The 20,199-nt window shown below is 38.0% G+C and overlaps 3 protein-coding genes across 3 annotated transcripts; 2 read left to right on the forward strand and 1 right to left on the reverse strand.

The window, feature by feature from the left end:
* The first annotated feature begins 434 nt into the window (after positions 1–434).
* On the forward strand, positions 435–1,714 carry LOC114731958 (two-component response regulator ARR9-like). The gene is made up of 3 exons (XM_028919227.1): positions 435–548; positions 939–1,006; positions 1,254–1,714. Exons 1-3 carry the CDS (start codon positions 465–467, stop codon positions 1,474–1,476), a joined length of 375 nt encoding a protein of 124 aa, XP_028775060.1. The 5' UTR covers positions 435–464; the 3' UTR covers positions 1,477–1,714.
* A 2,895-nt stretch (positions 1,715–4,609) lies between these two features.
* On the reverse strand, positions 4,610–9,126 carry LOC114731957 (probable L-ascorbate peroxidase 6, chloroplastic/mitochondrial). The gene is made up of 12 exons (XM_028919226.1): positions 8,910–9,126; positions 8,657–8,806; positions 7,587–7,707; positions 7,411–7,511; positions 7,240–7,327; positions 6,762–6,829; positions 6,596–6,682; positions 5,900–5,974; positions 5,716–5,793; positions 5,545–5,649; positions 5,257–5,331; positions 4,610–4,968 (listed from the first exon to the last, which is right to left on the reverse strand). Exons 1-12 carry the CDS (start codon positions 9,051–9,053, stop codon positions 4,816–4,818), a joined length of 1,245 nt encoding a protein of 414 aa, XP_028775059.1. The 5' UTR covers positions 9,054–9,126; the 3' UTR covers positions 4,610–4,815.
* A 5,444-nt stretch (positions 9,127–14,570) lies between these two features.
* LOC114731955 (aldehyde dehydrogenase family 3 member H1) lies at positions 14,571–19,342 on the forward strand. Its single transcript, XM_028919220.1, has 10 exons — positions 14,571–15,097; positions 16,146–16,214; positions 16,319–16,415; positions 16,574–16,780; positions 17,499–17,614; positions 17,703–17,807; positions 17,889–18,061; positions 18,163–18,253; positions 18,639–18,788; positions 18,914–19,342. The coding sequence occupies exons 1-10, from the start codon at positions 14,876–14,878 to the stop codon at positions 19,145–19,147; spliced, it is 1,464 nt and encodes a 487-aa protein (XP_028775053.1). The 5' UTR covers positions 14,571–14,875; the 3' UTR covers positions 19,148–19,342.
* Positions 19,343–20,199: the final 857 nt, after the last annotated feature.

Here is a 20,199-nt window from a genome sequence, read left to right on the forward strand (position 1 = left end):
CAAGTCGAACTTCCAGTACACAGCAATCCTTTCCTTTTTTTCCGAAGTTAAAAAAAAAAAAAGTTTTAGAATGCCTCTACAGGTATGAAGTCCACCCAGGGTCAAGTTCTCGAACTTCACGTTAAAAAAAAAAAAAGAAACTAAGCTTCAGATGTAGAGAACTATCGAAGATCTTAATGGAAAATGCATTTGAATCTCCAACTCTATTATTCATTTTGAACATATATAGAAGAATGCGGTAGCCGGTTATGCAGGAGATTTTTTTTTTTTCACTGTACCGGCTATCTTATATCAATTTGCTTTTACTTCTGAGCAAAGCCTACTAATTCGGTTCTAGAAAAGGATATAGGAGGTGACGTTTAAAAGGGTGGTGGTAGGTATAGCTAGCTAGGGGTATCCTTGTAGTGGGACTGGGGATGGTTATTATGCGAAACAGTAACAAGTAGTGTTAAATTGTGTGTGAAATGCAGGGTACAAAAGTGAATATGATCATGACAGATTACTGCATGCCTGGGATGAGTGGTTATGATTTGCTTAAACGGCTCAAGGTCTTATTCTTTACCATATTTTCTCTACTCTTTATACATGTGATCGTGTATATATCATTCATGAATAACAACCACCACAAGTACTAGTGCTCTTGTTTCATTCAATTCTACACCACCATCTTCATTTTCCTCTTTCAAAGTTTCTTATCAGTTCTGACCTTTCCACCACAGCATTCTCATCATTTTCTTTCAAGTGATATATATTATATAATGCCCCAAGTTCAGTACAGACTAGGGACGCCAAAAAAATTGACGAAAGAAAACAAGAAGAATAATTTCAATTCTAACTCAAGATCAAAGATTGCTCTCGTCTTTTGTTTAGTTTTTATATTCTGTTGTCTTTAATTTGGTTTCCATCTTATGTTATAAATTGCTTACTGTGTCCTGCAGGGATCTCCTTGGAAAGATATACCCGTCGTCATTATGTCATCAGAAAACGTGCCTTCAAGAATCAGCATGTGAGAATGTTATTATTGATATCACTATTAATTATTTCTCTTTTAACATCTCTTCTTTCTTTTCATCCAACGATATATAATACCTTCAAAGAAAAATAAGGACTTATTAACTAAGCCTTTAAAAAAGTTCACCGTGATTTTAGCTGCATTTTATTAATTCATAGAAAAGGGCAGTGTATCGACTATACATCAAGTATGGGTGTTGGCTGGAAATTCAAAATAAAGTGAAATATTGTGTTATCATTAGGTGCCTGGAAGGAGGAGCAGAGGAGTTTCTCTTGAAGCCTCTTCAGTTATCAGATTTGGAGAAGCTCCAACCCTACTTCCTGAAACTACCCGACAATTCCTGCGAAGGAGAATGCATATCTACCGACAATAGCTATAATAACTGTAATAGTAAACGGAAGGCGACGTCACCGGAACCTAGGGAGAGATCAAGATCCAAGATGAAAGAATTAGAGGTTGTGTGAATGGAAAAATAAAGTAATTTTCATCTCAAGAGGTTGCTGAATTTGTAGAGCGTTGTAACATGGCAGCCATATATATGCAAATCCCAAGCATATCATATCTGAGTAGTGCTTTCTGTTCTGATAACCACATCATTTTTCTTCTTTGGGCGTTCACCGTTAAATCACTTCGAGACTTTCATTATGTTGGGCTTTTAGAAGTAACGCCACGTACGTTCGCAACCCATTTTTCTATTCTGTGATCCCTGCAAAACCAGTTCTTCTCTCAGGATTGCTAACGTATTTTGTTTCTCTCCTTAAATAGACAAAGCAATTTCAAAACCTCCAGTACTTAATCGGGTTCCTAATCCACGCAACCATTTTATTAACCATTGCTAGGAAGCAAAGTCTACACATTTTTCGTTCTTCTTTCCTGATGATCTTCCTCTAGCAGATGATGATGATGATGCATCATATACGAGGCTTGGAAGTTTTCTTATTTGGACAACGGCAACATGCAGGATAGGGGCAAGTAATTTTTACCGAGTATTTATTTTATCTATGGACTAAGTTCGCTAATTCCAAGTTTTAGTTTGATTTTTATGCTTTAAAAACGTATGGAGTTTAAGATAAATTATATTATTCATGACGTATAAATAGTTTATAAATTTTGTATCATATATTGATATCTTCATTATTTTAATGTAAGAAACTAAATTTGTCTATATTGTTAAACTCTAATAATGTCATCAATGTATCATATTTGGACGATATAATCAGTCATGGGTCCTTTGGAACTGTAAATATGTACTACCTCCACTTTTTAATATAACAGCGAGTTGACTAATTTCAAGAAATTAAAAAAAATTAATTAAGCTAGCTACTTTTAATAAATAAGTGTTGTCTTCCTTAAAATATCATTGTTGATCAAATATATTAGTTAAAACTATTATTTGATGAAATCTTCGATATGTGCAATAATTACAACTATTACAAGAACTATTTTGAGAAAAATGAATAAATATGAAAGACAGTAAATTTGGGGTCATATATTTAGAATCAAACTAAAAGTCAAACTAACTCTTATATTAAGAACATGAAGGAGCAGTGTTTTGTTTATGTTATGAAAGAGATAAAATAAATAATAAAATAACGTGTGTATGTATACATTAAATTTTTATGCTGAAGTGGTTTGAATGAATAATTGACTTGGATTATGTAGAATCACATTATCAAAATAACGCATAATGTGTGGGTTGCTGAAATATAGATGATAATAATGAAATGAAGAAATCTAAAATTAAAATGACCTAATTACATTTTCTTAGATATACACGATTAAAATGGAAAATCGGATAAAATTATTAAAGATGTTTTTTTTTGTGTTAAAAAAAAAATAACGCAGTTTGACCTATAGAAGTAGCTACAGAGAGGGGGATGCAGCTCAGCCGAAGAGGCCTCATTTGCATCTTACAATTTGTTTCCGATAATCGGTAGAAACAGAGGCCAATAGTGAAAGTGATGGGCTCATGTAGAACACGTTTGAACTTTGAATCCAAAGTCCGAACCTTTTGTTTTTCAAGTCCGACTGACCACGATGACCTGAAATCATACGCATCAAACTATAATTTTGCTTTTTGGTTTAAGGAGAAAAAAAGGCCATGAGATGTATGCCCAAGTAAGTAAAAGATATCATATCTATGGGTCCTTCCACAGAACTTTGACTGTCGTTGTTACTTTGTTTTGCTTGCATGTTTCAAATTTCAAAGTATTATTGTTCGGACGCATGAAGGCCGACGGCCACAAACCAATGGCGGCTTCGCTTAGTTATTAAATTTAGAAACATTGTTTTAATTTTTTTTTTTAACCATGGTTTCAATTTTATGTTGATGGCTTACGTTTTATGCTATAGCTTAAAAAAGATATTTTGGATGAAGTATAAAGATAAATGATATAAATTACTTACTTAAATAATCTAGATCACAAGGACATGTGGCATGTGTGCCCTCAGACGTTAGTCTTGCGTGGCTAGTGTAATATTTGCTAAAATATAGGTATTTTTCTATTAGAGGTAATCCTATTCAAAATATTATCGGGTACTAATGTGAACACCTCTTTCAATGAAAATTCGAATCTTGATTCGCTTGACCACGTTATAGGGACTAGTCCCTAATAATCATCAAAAAGGAATGATCATTTTTGGACTGAGCCTCTCTTCATCATTCGGCGCAGAGGTGGGTTGCTGTGAAATGGGGGGTGCCAATCATTAAAGTAATAATTTTGCTCAGAGATGCGCACTATTTTATTTGCCTGATGTTTTAACTTCTAAGGGAATATTAAAATCAAGGGAGGAAACATTCCTCCACAGGAGCACTCTTTTCCTAGTGCAATACAATGGCCACACCTATCATATATTTAATCATGAAAAGGTCCAGAATCTTTTACCAAGAAAAAATAAAAAGGTGCCGAATCTAGTACATTTGATTTAACTGAAAGCAATGGTCTCATGCACGATATTTTGTTAAATGAATGTCATTTATCTCAATTACCGTCGTCGGCTGTAATATGTAACTTCGATACCTTTTGCGTCCTGAATCCTACTACGGATATACGTGAAAACAAGTACATTTTCCACGGATATCAAGAGATGTAACAAACTCAAAATCCATCTCAAATGTCAGACACTTCACAGCCTGAACTTTTACAATATCACGTCGCTGAATAGTAAATACCACCACCCACGACAAATTTTTGACGGGGATCGGAAGAAAAACACCCTCCAAAATTAAAAAAAAAATGAAAAATCAAATCTCTTTCAGTTCAACGCTCGTAAAGCTACAATTGTAGCAACTTATAAGAAACACGACTCAACTAAATCTCAGGCCCTCGAGGATCTTTTTGGGCAAGGTTAAGCACTTCGGGGGATTTACCTGTCGAAGATTCGATTCTTTAAACATGAAATACATAGACTAAATCCGTACTCCTTCTGTCAATCAAGTCAAACAATTCGTGTTGCCGTAAATCCTTACTCTTTCAATTTTCAAACTACACAAAATATTAGATTTCGAGATGCATGAAAAATGGATCCACAGCTTCGACGACACCGTACCATCTAATTTCTTCTTCATATTCACCAAACACCAGCAATCAGACACAGTTTCAACGAAAACGCAGTATTTATCTATATATTATTTATCAATTTATTAATTAATGCCTTAAACACCTAAGGCGGCTTTCTTACACTAATTCAAGTAGACTTCTTTTCCCCGGGAATAAGTTAGAAGATTGTATGTACACTAACACACGTGCAATTATAGAGAATTTTTTTTTCCTTTAAAAATAAAACAAAGAAAGCGAATCCAACTAGTTTCCGAGCAGCGATGTCACAAATGCCAAAACGGCAATGATAATCATGATATTTAGAAAATAGTTAGACTGTAGAGGCTTATCTGGGCTCCCGCCAACTGCCTCGTACTCGGCCCGAATCTTCTGTTTCATAGCATCTGACAGCTCTCTCTGCATTTCAAATACGCAAACTATTGAATCTATTCTTCAATCCTGATTAAGACTTCCAGATTTTACATGTGAGATCACTGGATTTGAAAACTATTCTTGATTTACCAAAAGACACTGACGCTAGAAAAATCTTTTCTTGTTTTTATTCCCGCCACAAACAAGGATAAGTATAACAAAACAATATTTAAATATAAAATTTCCACTTTAATAACAATAAGAAGTCCTAAACCTTCTACAACTATCAATCAAACGAATATTCAAATTTGATGAGTTATGCAAGATTACAACCTTTCCAGTCGAGTATTTCGCTGCTTCAAACTTCTCTGGCTCAGGTTTTGGAGAACCGCTATCGATGACAATACCCTGTAAACCAGATGCCACAGGAATCTGTTATTATGACATCTACCTTGATCATTTATGTCGTTGGTTGGACTCAGATAGCGAATAGAAAAAGGAACCAAGAGTTATCTGATATCTCCACCTCAGCAAGGCTTGGGAAACAATTGTAGGATACACAAGCCCACTCATCTAAAGTTCAAGTAATATTCACTAAAAAGTAACCCAAAATGAACAGACCTCCGGAGGATCAAACTTGGCTCCAAGATTGCTAAGTTTGGCGTGGGCTTCAGCATAATCTTTAAAGAACGCTTCCTGATCTTCAGCATATTTCTCTGCATAGACCTGCATATTTTTCAGAGTTAAATGCTGAATCATGACAGCCATGATCAATAAAAACAATCACTTCACCTTAAAAGGCGGATCCTCAAAAAGAACAGCATCGGTTGGCAAGACCAATAGTTCTTCATCCTTTCTTTCTTTGACGTCCTAATGAAGAAACAACAGTTAAAAAATGGAAATTGAGTATCACAACCAACTTCCTCCTCTCCAACGCTCTCTCGTAGAAACAAAACGGAATATGCAGGTCCCTGACCTTGAAGTACGAGTTGTCAAACTTCAACCATTGCACTGTCCAGGATTGCCCCCCAGGTTCTCCTGGTCCATCTTTCTGTTGAGAAAATGAACAAGGACTTCAAAATTATTGTTAGTTATCTTAACGCGTTCAATTTCTTAAAATTCCACAAGAAACCAGATAAATATGAAGAAATAGACATTAGAGACTGACTCGATTTATTCAAGGGCAGAAAGAACAAAGTTGAAGCATAAATGAAGATTCCTTATTCAACAAGAAATTGAAGCAAGACTTCAAGCATGGAAGTATACCAGACAACGACAAAAACCAATTATCATCCCAGATCACGATACTCAGTGACATATATTTGGTTGACGCAGCAAAGCTATAGCAGTTCAACTTCAGACTATAAAGTAAATTTTAAGTTTAATTCCAAGTGCATTAATAAGCAGAATAAATATATAAACCGCCCCAAAAAATTATTAACATGAAAGGTCTGTGTATAGCGAGTCCAAAACTTCGTGTCGTCAAAGCAGGCCATTTAAGAACTGAACTCATTACTCTTTCTAACCTACTGTTACCGATATAGGAGGCTGTATCCCCGCCTCTCATCATCACCTACTGTTAACAATTTTTAGTGCCGACGCCATTGACCTTTATTATTCATCATGCATCACACCACTGAATATTGGACTGATAAAATGACTGATAGTATACCGTATACTTGGTCTCTGGCTTGCCCCAGCCACTACGCTGTGGTCGAGACCGCCCCAGTGTGTGGGCACCAGATAGTACAACTATTTCCTGCAGATCCAGCAACTTGATAATCAAGATCACAATCACATTGCTTGCGTCCAAAAATACCAAATAGAATTGAAGTTACCCTGTCATTCAAACCCATTCTGTAAAAAACTTGCCGTAAATGATCAGCAGGTGAGGGGGGGCCCGCATCTAGACACAGAATAGTTCTTAAAGTAAGGTGGTTTAGCATGTTGGAAAAACAAGGAATGACTCACCATAGGACACAAACCAATTATATATGCATCGCAACGCAAAAATTTAAAAAGCAGAAAAAAGAGAAAGGACGGGTCGTGGTATCTGCTTGAATATTCCCCCAAAAAGCAGTCTAGAGAGCCAAGGGAACAGGAATAGTATTAAACTTATATTGAAAAAAAAAAAAAGCCAAATTCATTTTATAATTTATTGGTTTATGAATGAATGGCTCTGTTTTCCGTTATTTACTAGAGTTTTGAATTTCCAAAATCATAGCAAAAATAAATTAATCCAACTAGAACTGATAGAAAAGCAAAGGAGAGAGTTCTCTTTCAGATCACCATCCAACGTGCACGTGATCAACCTACCAGGAAGTCTGCCTTCTTCAGGACACTGTTCAGGTCCTGAGACATCAAGTCTTCCATACTTCATAGGGATTTTTGGTCCACCCGCCTCCTGAAATTTCCAAGGAAGTGGTCAATGACACTATCTTTTAAGCCCATCGTCAATCCTGAAACATTAAAACGACTGAAGGCAACCTCCACAGCTGTAGCAGCAGCCAGCTGAAATAAATCTGCATATGTCAGACCAGAGTACTTGTCTTTGATTGGCTGTAGAAGTTTCAATGCATTAACAAGCCCTGAAGTAGTAGTTCATCAGGCCATATGACAATCAACCAAATATAGACAGTACAGTCATTCTTAAATAATCATACCGGCATTGGCTGCATGTTTCAGTTCAATTTCAAATCTTAAGCTCCCGTTAGCTCCACCTCTTTGTGGCCACTCCTCAATACTTTTATTGTAAGTACCAGCATCATGCCATCCCAAGCGGATCTATCAGATAAAAACACACAGTCGCTATTGAAATGAATGAAAATCTTCCATCTATGCTCCAAAACTTATACATGACAAAGATCCAATTATATGCACCCAGGAAATACATATAGTCCATCCAAATTCCAAAATATCTTGTGCAAATGAGCGTGATATCTTGACCTACGAAATCATGTTACTTCTCTTTTGATGCTTATTCTCCATATTAAGCAACTTAAGTGAGAAATGACAAGCAATTAATAGGTTTTTTAAAAACATCCCCTTAGATGGACCAGCGATCTTATGGTCATTATCCATCGTCATCATATCTTGACCAACAGCTAAAGCCTTTTTTTTTCTTTTTAAGTTTCACACTGAAGATATTGGCGACTTAAGCTCAAAAGTCTACATCAAGGGGGAAAAAAGGAGTACGGACTTCAAATTACGTGCTAAGGAAGCGATTGAAGTGTATCAGGAAGCATCAGGGTTCGGAGCTTGAATCAATACAATAAAAGGTCCATCTCCCCACGGTATAGGCCAGGCATACATGACACCGAAATTTGCAGATGTAAAACAAAGGAAAGTTTTGAACTAGGAGAACCTGTCTTGAAGCCCCAGCAAAGCGCTACATCATAAATCAAACAAATAAATTTCTAAGCTCTAGTCACTATGCAGCCAAACTTATATCTTATTCTGTTGGATTCTAAAGAATTTAGTGGTAACATTTTAGGGGGAAATGTGATGATAAAATCCAGAAACGAAATGAGCTATCAATTCCTACTTTATCGGTTTCTCCTTATCTTCTAGAATGTCTCCTTAAGATGAAAATGCAAGCGGCAGAACAGAGGCAAATTCGATTAGAACATCAGGGATAATCTTCCTCGATAGGAATGACTCGAAATACGAATTCAAATTTATAAATAGAAAGCAATTCGCGTTTGATCCCCACACGAACTGGACTGAACATTACCAGAATTGGATGGCAGAACTTAGTCTTGAGCAGCTGTCTAATGTCTTCTCTTGCACTCCTCAGCTGATCAGGATTAGACGCGAATGATTTGGGCGCAGACACTGTGCCATATCCTCCATTTGATAAACGGACCTGTGCTCTTCGCTGAGCCTGAAAATCACAAGGGAATCAGTGGCAAACTCGTACTTAGTTTTTTTTTTTTTTTTAACACACACACACACACAATGGGAACAGAGACTCAGAGAGAGGAAACCTGATTAAAAAAGAGGTGAGAAATGGGAGAAGAGGATGTTAAGCATTTGAGAGAAGAGAGGGAGGTAGAAGAGGAAGAAGAAAGTGGGAAGGAGGGTGTGGTGCGGGAGGGGATGATGAAAGGAGAAGAAGCGAGAGCAGCCATTTTAGTTGGAGACCGTTGAGAAGGCAAAGAGAGTGAACGCGTGAGGGACACACGCTAAGCCATTTGGGAGGATCGCTGAAGCTTTATTGGATGTTCCCTATTTTATGGATGATGTCCTTTCTGCCGCGGAGAGCGCGCTCTGCCAGCCTGCCACGTCTCTGATCGCCCTCCCCCTTCGCGCCTCCATCCTATCACGAAGCCACGTGTCAATTGTTCTGTTCTGTTTTTAATGAAAACTAATGTGACGGGCCTGAGCTTAGGTTGCTTTCCCAAATATAGTCTGCGCCAGCGCCTCCATGCATGGGGTACTCATTAAAGCCCGCGCAGATTCTGCCCTTGGGCCAAGTCGGTTTGAGGTGTGGGTTTTTTGCGCGTACATACAAAGGGAGATATCATCACCCAAAAAAAAAAGAAAAAGAGGTGAGAAATCAAACAGAATTGGTTACCAAAAAACAATAGAATTGGTTAATTTAACTTAAAATTATTCTCAGCTTACTGAATGACTTCTCAAAGAACAAGTTGTTTTTTCAAAAGAAATTGATAGATTAAATGTTTTTTTTGGGTGAAGTGACAGATTAAATGTTTTAATCGGTGACGGTCATACTTATGAAATTTTTTAAAAATTTTTTTGGTCAAATATGAAATTTTACATTGGCCCGACCTCGTTTTGTATTTAATTGAGATGTGAAGGATGATCAAATTTCTGATTATTTTACTACATATTGATTTAAGATATGTGATCAATGTGATTATTATTGAATACTTCTAATTCAAGTCATAAAAAATCCGTCCTGAAATATTGAGGCATAAGTATGTAACTCTTGGTATATGCATAAGCATGCAGGCACTCAGGCGAGGGGAAAAGCATGGAACCGCTCTTCACCTGGCCTCTGATGGCGGAGAAATGACTTAATCCTCTGGTCAGGCCTCACTCCAGTTTAGTGTCCAGAAAAACGGCAGCAGCATTGTCTTATTCATTCCATCGAACCATGCAGCATTCGAATTCTCTGAAAATGCATTTTGATTCTGCAAAATGCTTATGCAGTCTTTGATGGTTGCATGACCTGCATGACAGCTCTTGTGCAAATGACTTTTAATCTGCTAAACGTGAAAACCCAAGCAGTTTTTGAAGTCAGCATCCACAAAAATCAATAATTCATGATTTAATTTCAAGCTTGACGTACACTTGCAAAAAGTGGCTGGTTTTGGTAAATATACATAATTAATATAAATTGTTAATTAAGTCACAATCAATTATCCAAAAACTATAAGAAACTGATACCCAGTCTACATCAGCTCAAATTATTCGTACGAGAAGGCACATTTTCTTAGAAGAGAAAAGGAGAGAATGTCACAATCATCGCCGTAGCTGCCAACAATAATTGAGGGGGTGTTTGGATGAAACTTGGATGGCAATGACGGTCTTTTATTGGACTGAGACTTTGGAAGCTGATGTGGGAATCGGAGTCGGAGGATACGATACGCGCAGATGCTTGCGGAGTAGAGGAATAATAAGTAGCAAATGCCAAAACAAAAGACAAGGCATGTCCATCGGAATTATAATAACAATAAAAAAACACAATGCAGTGCTCCGTTCCGCCAGTTTATTAATTTAGATGGTCAGGCGCAAGAGTTGAGCGTGGCGGAGTGCGTTGGGGCGGCTAAGATGAGCAAGAACTATGTGTTCGATTCGGAAGAGGCGTCGGCGATGGTGGGCCAACTGAGAGCTGCCTTTGATTCCGGCAAGACTCGGAGCTATCGGTGGAGAGCTTCCCAGTTGGAGGCCCTCATCACTCTGGCTGATCAGAACCAGCACCACATCGTTCAAGCTCTTCGCTCCGATCTCTCTAAACCCGAAACCGAAGCCTTTATCCAAGAGGTTTTGTTTTTCCTCTTTCTCCCTCTCCCTCTTTTCAGTTTCTATAGTTTCCATTGTTCTTCTCCTCCCATTTATCTGCTTTCTTCGCTCTTCCCGTTTTGCTTCCTTCAGTACTCCAGTTCGGGTTATTTATAGGCCGCGTAGTTTTATAGCAAATTTTAGCCTTGAAAATTAAGCAGATCCCTGGGATTGACTCTAGAGCGATGTGAATTTACAACCTATATGAGTGACATGAGGTAGGCTTGACTTGGAGGATCACAGACAGTTAGAGAGATATTGTCAGTACACAGTAGTATTATTTTTGTCCCTAGGCACCATTATATATCTTCGCGTATGGGAAGGTTTGAGGCAACCGTTAAATGTGAGAATTTAAATCAGCTGGCTATGCTAGTGGGGTCCTCGTTTTAAAAATGGCCCAACAGGCTAGATGTCAGTGTAATTCACGAGTCACTTGGGCAAACTTCGCTGGCACAGTACTCTGACTTTGTTATTTATCCCCAATAATTTGGACTTGACATATTTGGTGGATTAAGGCTAGAGTTCGGAGCAAAACAGATTGAGATCGATAAAACATAGGGTCAGGGTGTTACATGATCTGATAAAACAGTAAAATGGTCATTTGAGTTGCCTCCCCCTGTTAACGCGCATGTGCGCCGCTTAGCGACGTGACGTCATATCCAGACACTCAATCCGCACTCCTGAGGGAGGGAAAAAAGCAAAAAAAAAAAAAAAAGAAGCCACACAATCACATTTGATTTCTTTCAACTGAATTGGCCTTGGAAAATTTATTTTAAAATATAAATAAATGTTTTTAATTGTTGTTTCTCTCTTAAGATGGTTAGGTACTTAGGTCACAATCTAATAAGTAATACCCTGTTTGTAGATGTGGTTCAGGAAGTGTTTGAATAGAAATTAAACCATAATTTTAATTAAAAGTCATTTTACAGTACACAAACTAAATATATAAAAGAGTTTGTTTTAGTATTTTTATTTAATATCAAACACACCCTCAATGGAGGAGGCCTTTCCGCCTTTGGCTTAGGAGATCCAAACCTACATGCCCGTGTCTATTCATTTCCTTTTTTTTCACAAAAAAAAAAAAACTGCGAGGGGTGTGTGTTTACTGTTTAGTTTAATTAAGAGGGGTTTGTGTCCTGTATTCCCGATGGTCGTTTTTCACTGTGCAGTGTTCTGATTTTATATTTTGTATAAATTCTATTGATATAAAACTAGACAAACTCTGACTCGCGTAGAGTTTGAAAAATAGCCATGTTGTTTGGAGTTTTTAATAATGCGATCTACTATATAACTTTTGTGTAAATTTTATTGAATAAACCCCTGTACAAGACTTTTTAAATAATATAACTTAATATGGATTTTATTGTACCTCATCCTCTTCCATTGTCATTTTCTTGAGAAGAAATCGTCAATCATTTTAAAACCACATCAATTGCTGTTTGTCAGGTAATACCCCTTATATTCACTAACTAACTTTGTTCATATAATAAAAGCAGATTAAGGACATAATATCTGATAAAATCAAAAATGAACTTCATCCATTTTTTTTTTTTTAAATCACGGCCAAACCAGAATCCCAGGTCTGCTGATAACTTTCAGAACCGGGCCATCAGCTCGTCAGGTTTGGTGACGCGTCCTATCCGCTATCAGAAAAATATCTAGAAAGTAATTTCTATTGCGGCATGTGAAGATTATTGGCAGGGCCCATTTTCCTTGGATATATATGAAATATCTGATGAATGCCATGCATGTTGACTGCCCAACCCCGCCAATTGATGTTCATTTATTTGGGCCATACAAGATGTTCATTTATTGTGCTTGTTTATTAGCATTTACTATTTTTTGACTTTAATTTTATAGGAGTTAATATGGTACACATATTTCTCTCATTCTTGAACATGTTATATCAAAATAGAAAAAAATATTAAATTTCATTAACCATGTCTTAAAATTTAACCTTGTGCAAAGAGGAGGAGTAAGCAGTGCAGGTGGGGGGTTCAATCCTTATAGAACTGGTTACCAATTTAGTATTTGGCAGGGGGAAATGGAGGTAGTTTGAAACCGTTGACTTCTAGGCACCCACTCGTGATGGTTTTTCTGCTTTTCGGTCTGCGCGCGTGTGAACCCCGCCCGCCTCCCACCCTTTCCCTCCTTTTCGTCCTCTTTCCTCGGTTGGAGTTCGAGTTAGAAGCCGTGGGATCATATGCGACTTATGTAGCCGGACGCGTACAAGTTACAGCTCCTAACCACCGGCCAACTTGGCCCGGTGGTAGAGTTGTGAGTTCAACAACCCCACCCACCCAATACAGCAAAGCTGGTGTGTGCCCAGTACTAGAACCATGGGATTCTTATTTCTTTGGAAAAAAGTTAAACCTAACAGAATGAGCTAATTTTCACAAGAATTAAGATAAAAATTTCTGTTAAAAAAATATCTACTTAATAATATCTCTAATAAAATTTATTCTAATACCTCACAGAAGAAAAATGGAGTTTCCAAAAGCACAGGCAGGCTAACGCGACTGCCCCGGCTGGGCTCAGTTTTAGAAGAACATTACTTGTGCAAAACTACATATAAAAATAACACCAACATATCCTGGAAACCTGTTTCTCTATGAATCATTGGAATGTTGGCCTGTGCTGGAAAGTGGAATGGGGACGTCTGCCTTTATTTGAGTCATCCATCAGAGTTATTCCTGTGTCTTGGGTTGTGTCGACCAAACAGCATGTTTATTTATTTGGCGGGCACAAAACTACTCACGAAGATGTACTTACACATATTTTACTGACGTGAAGGCCAATATTCCACGTGCGAATATTTAATTCTTAAATTATTTCTGACACCAGCATAACATCACGCCGACATCCTGTGGCCTAAAATCGAAGGCTGCTCGTGAAATACGCCGTCACTTGTGTATGAATCACGGTGATTGGCAAATCATGGTTACTGTTCTGATTTAGGAAGCGCTCCACAGAAACACATTTGGAATTTCCTGTAGACTAATTTCAGGTAAAAATACATCTGTGTAAATCACGGGTGATGATTTCGAAAATTGGAAAAATTATATATAAAAATGCATTTTGTGTATTTACGTGAGTATTATCAAACTCAACATTTACACGGATTTAAACTTAAAATCTCATGTTTAAGCAATTAATTTTTTTTCATTAGAATCAACACCCCAATATATTTTATTTGGTTAGAAGATTTTTTTCCTTGAAAAAATTATGTCATTACAATGGAATGGTCTATATTAGTGTCGCAAATTTATTTAATGATGCTTATTTTGCTATGTAATGGGGAATTTTTTTTCCTCTGTGTTTCATACTAATAAGCTATTTTGAAACATTTGTAAAATTCCTTATTTAGATTTTTTTTATAGAAGACATTAATATGTTTTTATACAAACAAAATACTAATATGATGAAAGATTTCATATACATTCGAATTCAAGTTATTGCTTTACTCATAAAATCTTTAAAAAAGGATTTTTTTGATTTGAAATAAAAAGTAAAAATTTTATAAGTAGTGAGTTTTAGTGTCACTTATTCAAAGCAGCTTTGATTTGGGGAAGATTTCGTACACCCAAGCAAGCAAATCTCCTCACCAACCTAAGCTCTATCGACATCGCGTGACAAACACTCTCATCGTCATGGTCTACGAGGAGTTTCCTATATAAATGTCAACCCCACCCATCATTGGTTCACGCCAGAGATTGTCTGAGATCGATAGACCATAACGACGCGACGCCTTTGTTTGCCATCGTAGCGTTTTCGTACTTCCTTCCCCGTTGAGAAGCTAATCCAATTCAACCTGCAGAGACATTATTATATCAGCGCTAGTTCAATTTTCTAGCATTGTGGGAGAGCGAAGCAATCCTCTTTCTTTTTCTGTGCTTCTGGCCGATTGTGTTTGCTGTCGCTGATAATGTCGTCAGAGAAGTCAAGGAAAGTGTTCGATCCAGAAGCAGCGTCTTTGCTTGTGGAGGAGCTGAGGGGCACCTTCGCTTCTGGCAGGATGCGAAGCTACGAGTGGAGAGTTTCGCAGTTGAAGGCCCTTTCTAAGTTGGTCGATGATCGTGAGCAACAGATTATCGAGGCTCTCCGCTCCGATCTCTACAAGCCCCCGCTTGAAACCGTCGCCTACGAGGTCTCCTATATGACAACCTATCCATGTTTGATAGTCATTCATCTGTTTTTTTCCCCCATCCCCCTATTTTCCTTTTTCTAAATAGTCTCTCGTTCTTCACGTTTTCCTGTTCTAATTTCTAAATTTGGTGATGACTTGTTATCGCTAGAAATTCTCTTTGGTCAAAATTGTTCAATCGTGCTTTTGGATTCTTGATATGTTCATTTATTATGTATGGTCCGATTTTACGGAAAGCATGCTATAGATGTTTGTTCAGCTTTAGTTGCATGTTATTTGAATTTGTCTGCTGTGCTTCCCCATCAGAAATCTCACAGTGGGTTCGATTCCTTTTAACACCATTTTTTATGCTCACGTCTTGTCACTGGGACACTAAATTCATCTGTGTGCTTCTGTCGTAACGGAATTAGGAGAATTATTTTCGTGAAATGGGCTACTCGGTGGTAGCCATGAAAAATATTACCATGTGGGTGGCAGGTGTGAGAATTAATGGCGCTCTCCAAAAGTTCACCCGGCCTTCCATTTTGGGGTGGGCCAATCTTATGGTTCTCTCATGTTTCAACATTGCCTCTGGTAGGTGGCTTCAGGTCTTGAATTTATTGCTACGATGAGTGAAGTATTTCTAGAAGTATTTTTCACAGGATATCTCTGTTGACGTGCAAGTCGTGCATCTCGTTATTAGTCTCCGTAAACGTTAGTTGAAATTTCTCTTTTTCCTTTTTAGCTTTTGTTTGGAGTGTTCCCGCGTGTGTGGTCGTTTATGTAGTTGCGCATTTCTTAGCTTGATCAGGAGTTCACTTTCGAGGTCAGTTATGCATCAAGACGCCACTGGTTATATAGTATGTAATCCGATTATTCAACGAAGCATCTCCAGCTAGCTCGGCTGGTAGCCAACTTTGAGCTTCCAACAAGCACATGAAACTGAAAATTTAGAATTTTGGCTAATAACTTGTTCATATTCACTTGTTGAATGAAAGGTCTTATGCAACCAGCATAATGTATCACAATGGAATCTGTCCTCTTCTAACTGAGTATTTGACGTGTCACGCAGATTGCTATGCTGAAAAATTCATGTAAAGTTGCACTGAAAGAACTGAAACATTGGATGAAGCCGGAAAAGGTAATTTTCTGTAGTTTTTTCACAGATTAGGACAGTCTGATGTTTAGCTGTATGATTGTTTGACATGGTTTTTGACTTATTACGCTAGCTTCCTTTAAATGCAGGTCAAAACTTCAATCGCTACTTTTCCTTCTTCAGCAGAAATAGTGTCGGAACCTCTGGGGGTTGTGTTAATCATCTCGGCATGGAATTATCCATTTTGTACGTTGATTTGTGACTCTGTTTTTTCTTTTCTTTTCTTTTTCTTTTTTTTTTAATGTGTTTCTGAGATGACATTTCAGCTTTTGCTTTTCACGAAGCTCTTTCTGTAAAAGAATCTTTTATGAGGATCTTATTGACTGCTATATCTGTCCTTTCAGTGTTATCACTTGATCCAGTCATTGGAGCTATTGCAGCTGGTAATGCGGTGGTGCTTAAACCGTCAGAAATTGCTCCGGCCACATCATCGCTGATGGCAAAATTGCTAGAGGAGTACATGGATAAAGCATCTATAAAGGTCGTTGAGGGGGCAGTCGATGAAACATCTGCTCTGCTGCAGCAAAAGTGGGACAAAATTTTCTACACAGGTTTATCTTATTGCCGTTATTTTGATTCCTTGTTGATTTTGGAAGTTGTTTTCCTTTTTCTCATTTAAATTTGTCTTTTCGGCTATCATCTGAAAGTTTAACATCAACAAGAGAAAAAGGGATGGTTGTTACCAACACAAAAATGATGGTGAAATGAAAGAAATTTGGTAGCTGCACACTGTTACCTGTTGTTATAATTAGTATCTAATTATATGATCACTTAGTTACCTGACATTATGATTTGACACGATAGAGCTTAAAGACAAGAGGGTTGGAGGACTGTCGATGGATTTGGGAGGTTTGTTGAAAATCCATCGTCCCCCTTCCTTGTTGTATAAAGCTCTTGATTTAAAATAAATTCAATTTCAATGAGTCATTTCCGGTTTCTCTCTTAGTTCTTCTCGATCGAAACATACATCAAGCCTTCTTCTTACAAAATATGTATACGACTTCTCGTTGGTGCTCTGAGCACTGTATCTGATATGGAAATGGGAAGCGATTGGACAGCCCTTTCCCACTTATAAGTTTTGTGTGGATGTCGTTCTTAGTCCTGTTTTCAGGTTGCCTTGTCATTTCTGACTTGAGGGTATCTTATCCTTCAATAAACTGTACTTTCTTCTCTTATTCTCTCTCTCTCTACACTGTTTCATTAATTTATGACAGAAGTCATTCTGTGATAAGACGCCTCCAGAATATTGCATAATCCTTCTATTTGTAGGTAATGGAAGAGTGGGACGCATAGTGATGGCTGCTGCTGCAAAACACCTTACGCCGGTTGTTCTGGAGCTTGGAGGGAAATCTCCAGTTGTTGTTGATTCAGATATCAATTTACGAGTATGGCCTGAGCCATTTTCTTTTCACTTGCTGTTGCGTGAACTTCCTTTCATGTTATATGTAACTTAAATTGATTTGTATTTACAAGGTAGCTGCTAGACGGATAATTGTGGGCAAGTGGGGTTGCAACAATGGACAAGCCTGCATTTCGCCAGATTACATTCTAACAATAAAAGACTTTGCCCCCAAGTTGGTAAGAAGTCTCCTAGATGCACAGTCAGAATTTGAATCCATGTCTTTGTTTATTTGTTGTTTGGTGCCTCTTTTTTTCTAGATTGATGCCCTAAAGACTGAATTGGAGAAATTTTATGGAGAAAACCCATTAGAATCAAAAGATTTGTCCCGCATTGTGAATTCGAATCACTTTGCTCGCTTGACAAAGCTGTTGGAGGATGATAAGGTCGCTGGTAAGATTGTTTATGGAGGACAGAAGGATGAAAGCAAATTGTAAGCTTTCTCTGCTGTCTATCTTATTGAAAAATTCTGGTTTAGTGAATTGAAATGCGCTACGGATCTTGATATCAACACTTCTTTCCTTTAAATGGCAGGAGGATTGCTCCCACTATTTTATTAGATGCTCCTCGGAATTCTTTGATAATGAAGGAGGAGATATTTGGTCCTTTACTTCCCATTATCACGGTAATAATCAAGTCACTAACTTGATTGTTTCTTTCAATAACGTAATATGAATAATATGAAAATGATCTTGGATTGTTTTGAAAGCTGCAATAGAAATAATTTCTTCATGTAAATCAAGAGTCGGCGATCAATTCTTTCTTGATAGGGTAAAATTAACTATTCAGAGTGACAGAACAGACGCCATAACTCTTTTCTGCGATGGTTGTCAAGGGAAAATTTCAGTTGACCTGTAATAAGACGATTCATATACCATACTCTTTTTTAAACATTAGCAGAACTTGGGAGGCTAACTATTATACAGACCTGGAAATGAGCGTACGCAAATTTCGAAGCGGTCATTAGTAAACCTCCTCTCTTATAACGCCTTCCTTATGGCTTGGAACAGGTCAATAAATTGGAAGAAAGTTTCGATGTGATTAATTCAGGAACAAAACCCCTCGCTGCATATTTATTTACCAACAACAAGAAGCTCAGGGAGCAGTTTGTGATGACCGTATCTGCAGGGGGTTTGGTTGTCAATGACACTGCCGTGCATGTAATATTTTCTCTCTTCTCACAACTTATCCTTGACTGCATGAGTTGTCCATATCTATTTCAGTGATTCTTGTTATTCATATTTACTGTGCCAATTTCGTTTTTGGCATTTTTGCCTTGATGCAGCTCGTCAACCATACTTTGCCATTTGGAGGAGTGGGGGAGAGCGGAATGGGTTCATACCATGGGAAGTTCTCGTTTGAAGCCTTTAGCCACAAAAAAGCAGTTTTGTATCGCGGTTTCGTGGGAGATGCCTCAGTGAGGTACCCTCCGTACACTAATACAAAGCTCAGGTTGCTCAAGGCTTTGATTGGCGGCGGTATACTTGGTATAATCCGTGCCATTTTTGGATGGTCTTAAGTTTAAATTGCCTTGAAACTTGGCCGGCAATGATGATACACCTTTCACTCTGGCTTGCTTGTAATTTAATGCGCAGTTTAACTTTATTTGATCTCGTGTCTATGAGAGTAAATTGAACACCATTCATTATTTTGTGTATGTGAGTGCATGCATTTTTCTGTGAAATTGAGACGCCTTCTGATTGTTGTGTCTTAACGAAAGATCATTCTGGTGAGATAATAAATGGTAGTTGAGCATCATAGAACTCAGTGCTACCTCCCCCCCCCCCGGGGGGGGGGAGGGGGGTGTTGTTCTGAGAAGCTGTTGATCAACAAGAATCCTGTAAGATGCTCAAAAATTTCAGATCTTTGATCATCTGTAAGTTTAGGAAAAGCAAATAGAAATGTAATTCTCAAGTCTCCTCTCTTTCTTGATTCTCTGGAGAGTGGTATGCCTTGGCGAGTGACAATGGTCCGGTAGCCAGGGATTATCGCCCACCGTGAAACTCATCTTTTCCCCACGCAGCATGGGCACTGAAAATGTGAAGCCAGCCTTGAGAAGAGGAATCCCAGCTCCAAATTCACCATCTCTTCTAAACAATCCGTATCTTATGTCGGAGACGATAAAAATTGTCTTCATGATGTGCAACAGGTTTATCGTTTTGGGGTGTTGTTCTGAGAAGCTGTTGATCAACAAGAATCCTGTAAGATGCTCAAAAATTTCAGATCTTTGATCATCTGTAAGTTTAGGAAAAGCAAATAGAAATGTAATTCTCAAGTCTCCTCTCTTTCTTGATTCTCTGGAGAGTGGTATGCCTTGGCGAGTGACAATGGTCCGGTAGCCAGGGATTATCGCCCACCGTGAAACTCATCTTTTCCCCACGCAGCATGGGCACTGAAAATGTGAAGCCAGCCTTGAGAAGAGGAATCCCAGCTCCAAATTCACCATCTCTTCTAAACAATCCGTATCTTATGTCGGAGACGATAAAAATTGTCTTCATGATGTGCAACAGGTTTATCGTTTCCATTTCCTTCAAATGTTATCGTTGTTCCTTTCGTCCATCCAGGTTTCAC

The sequence above is a fragment of the Neltuma alba genome, unplaced genomic scaffold, assembly GCF_004799145.2.
Source record: "Neltuma alba isolate B1F8T4 unplaced genomic scaffold, ASM479914v2 tig00012865_pilon, whole genome shotgun sequence".
Lineage (NCBI taxonomy): Eukaryota > Viridiplantae > Streptophyta > Magnoliopsida > Fabales > Fabaceae > Neltuma > Neltuma alba.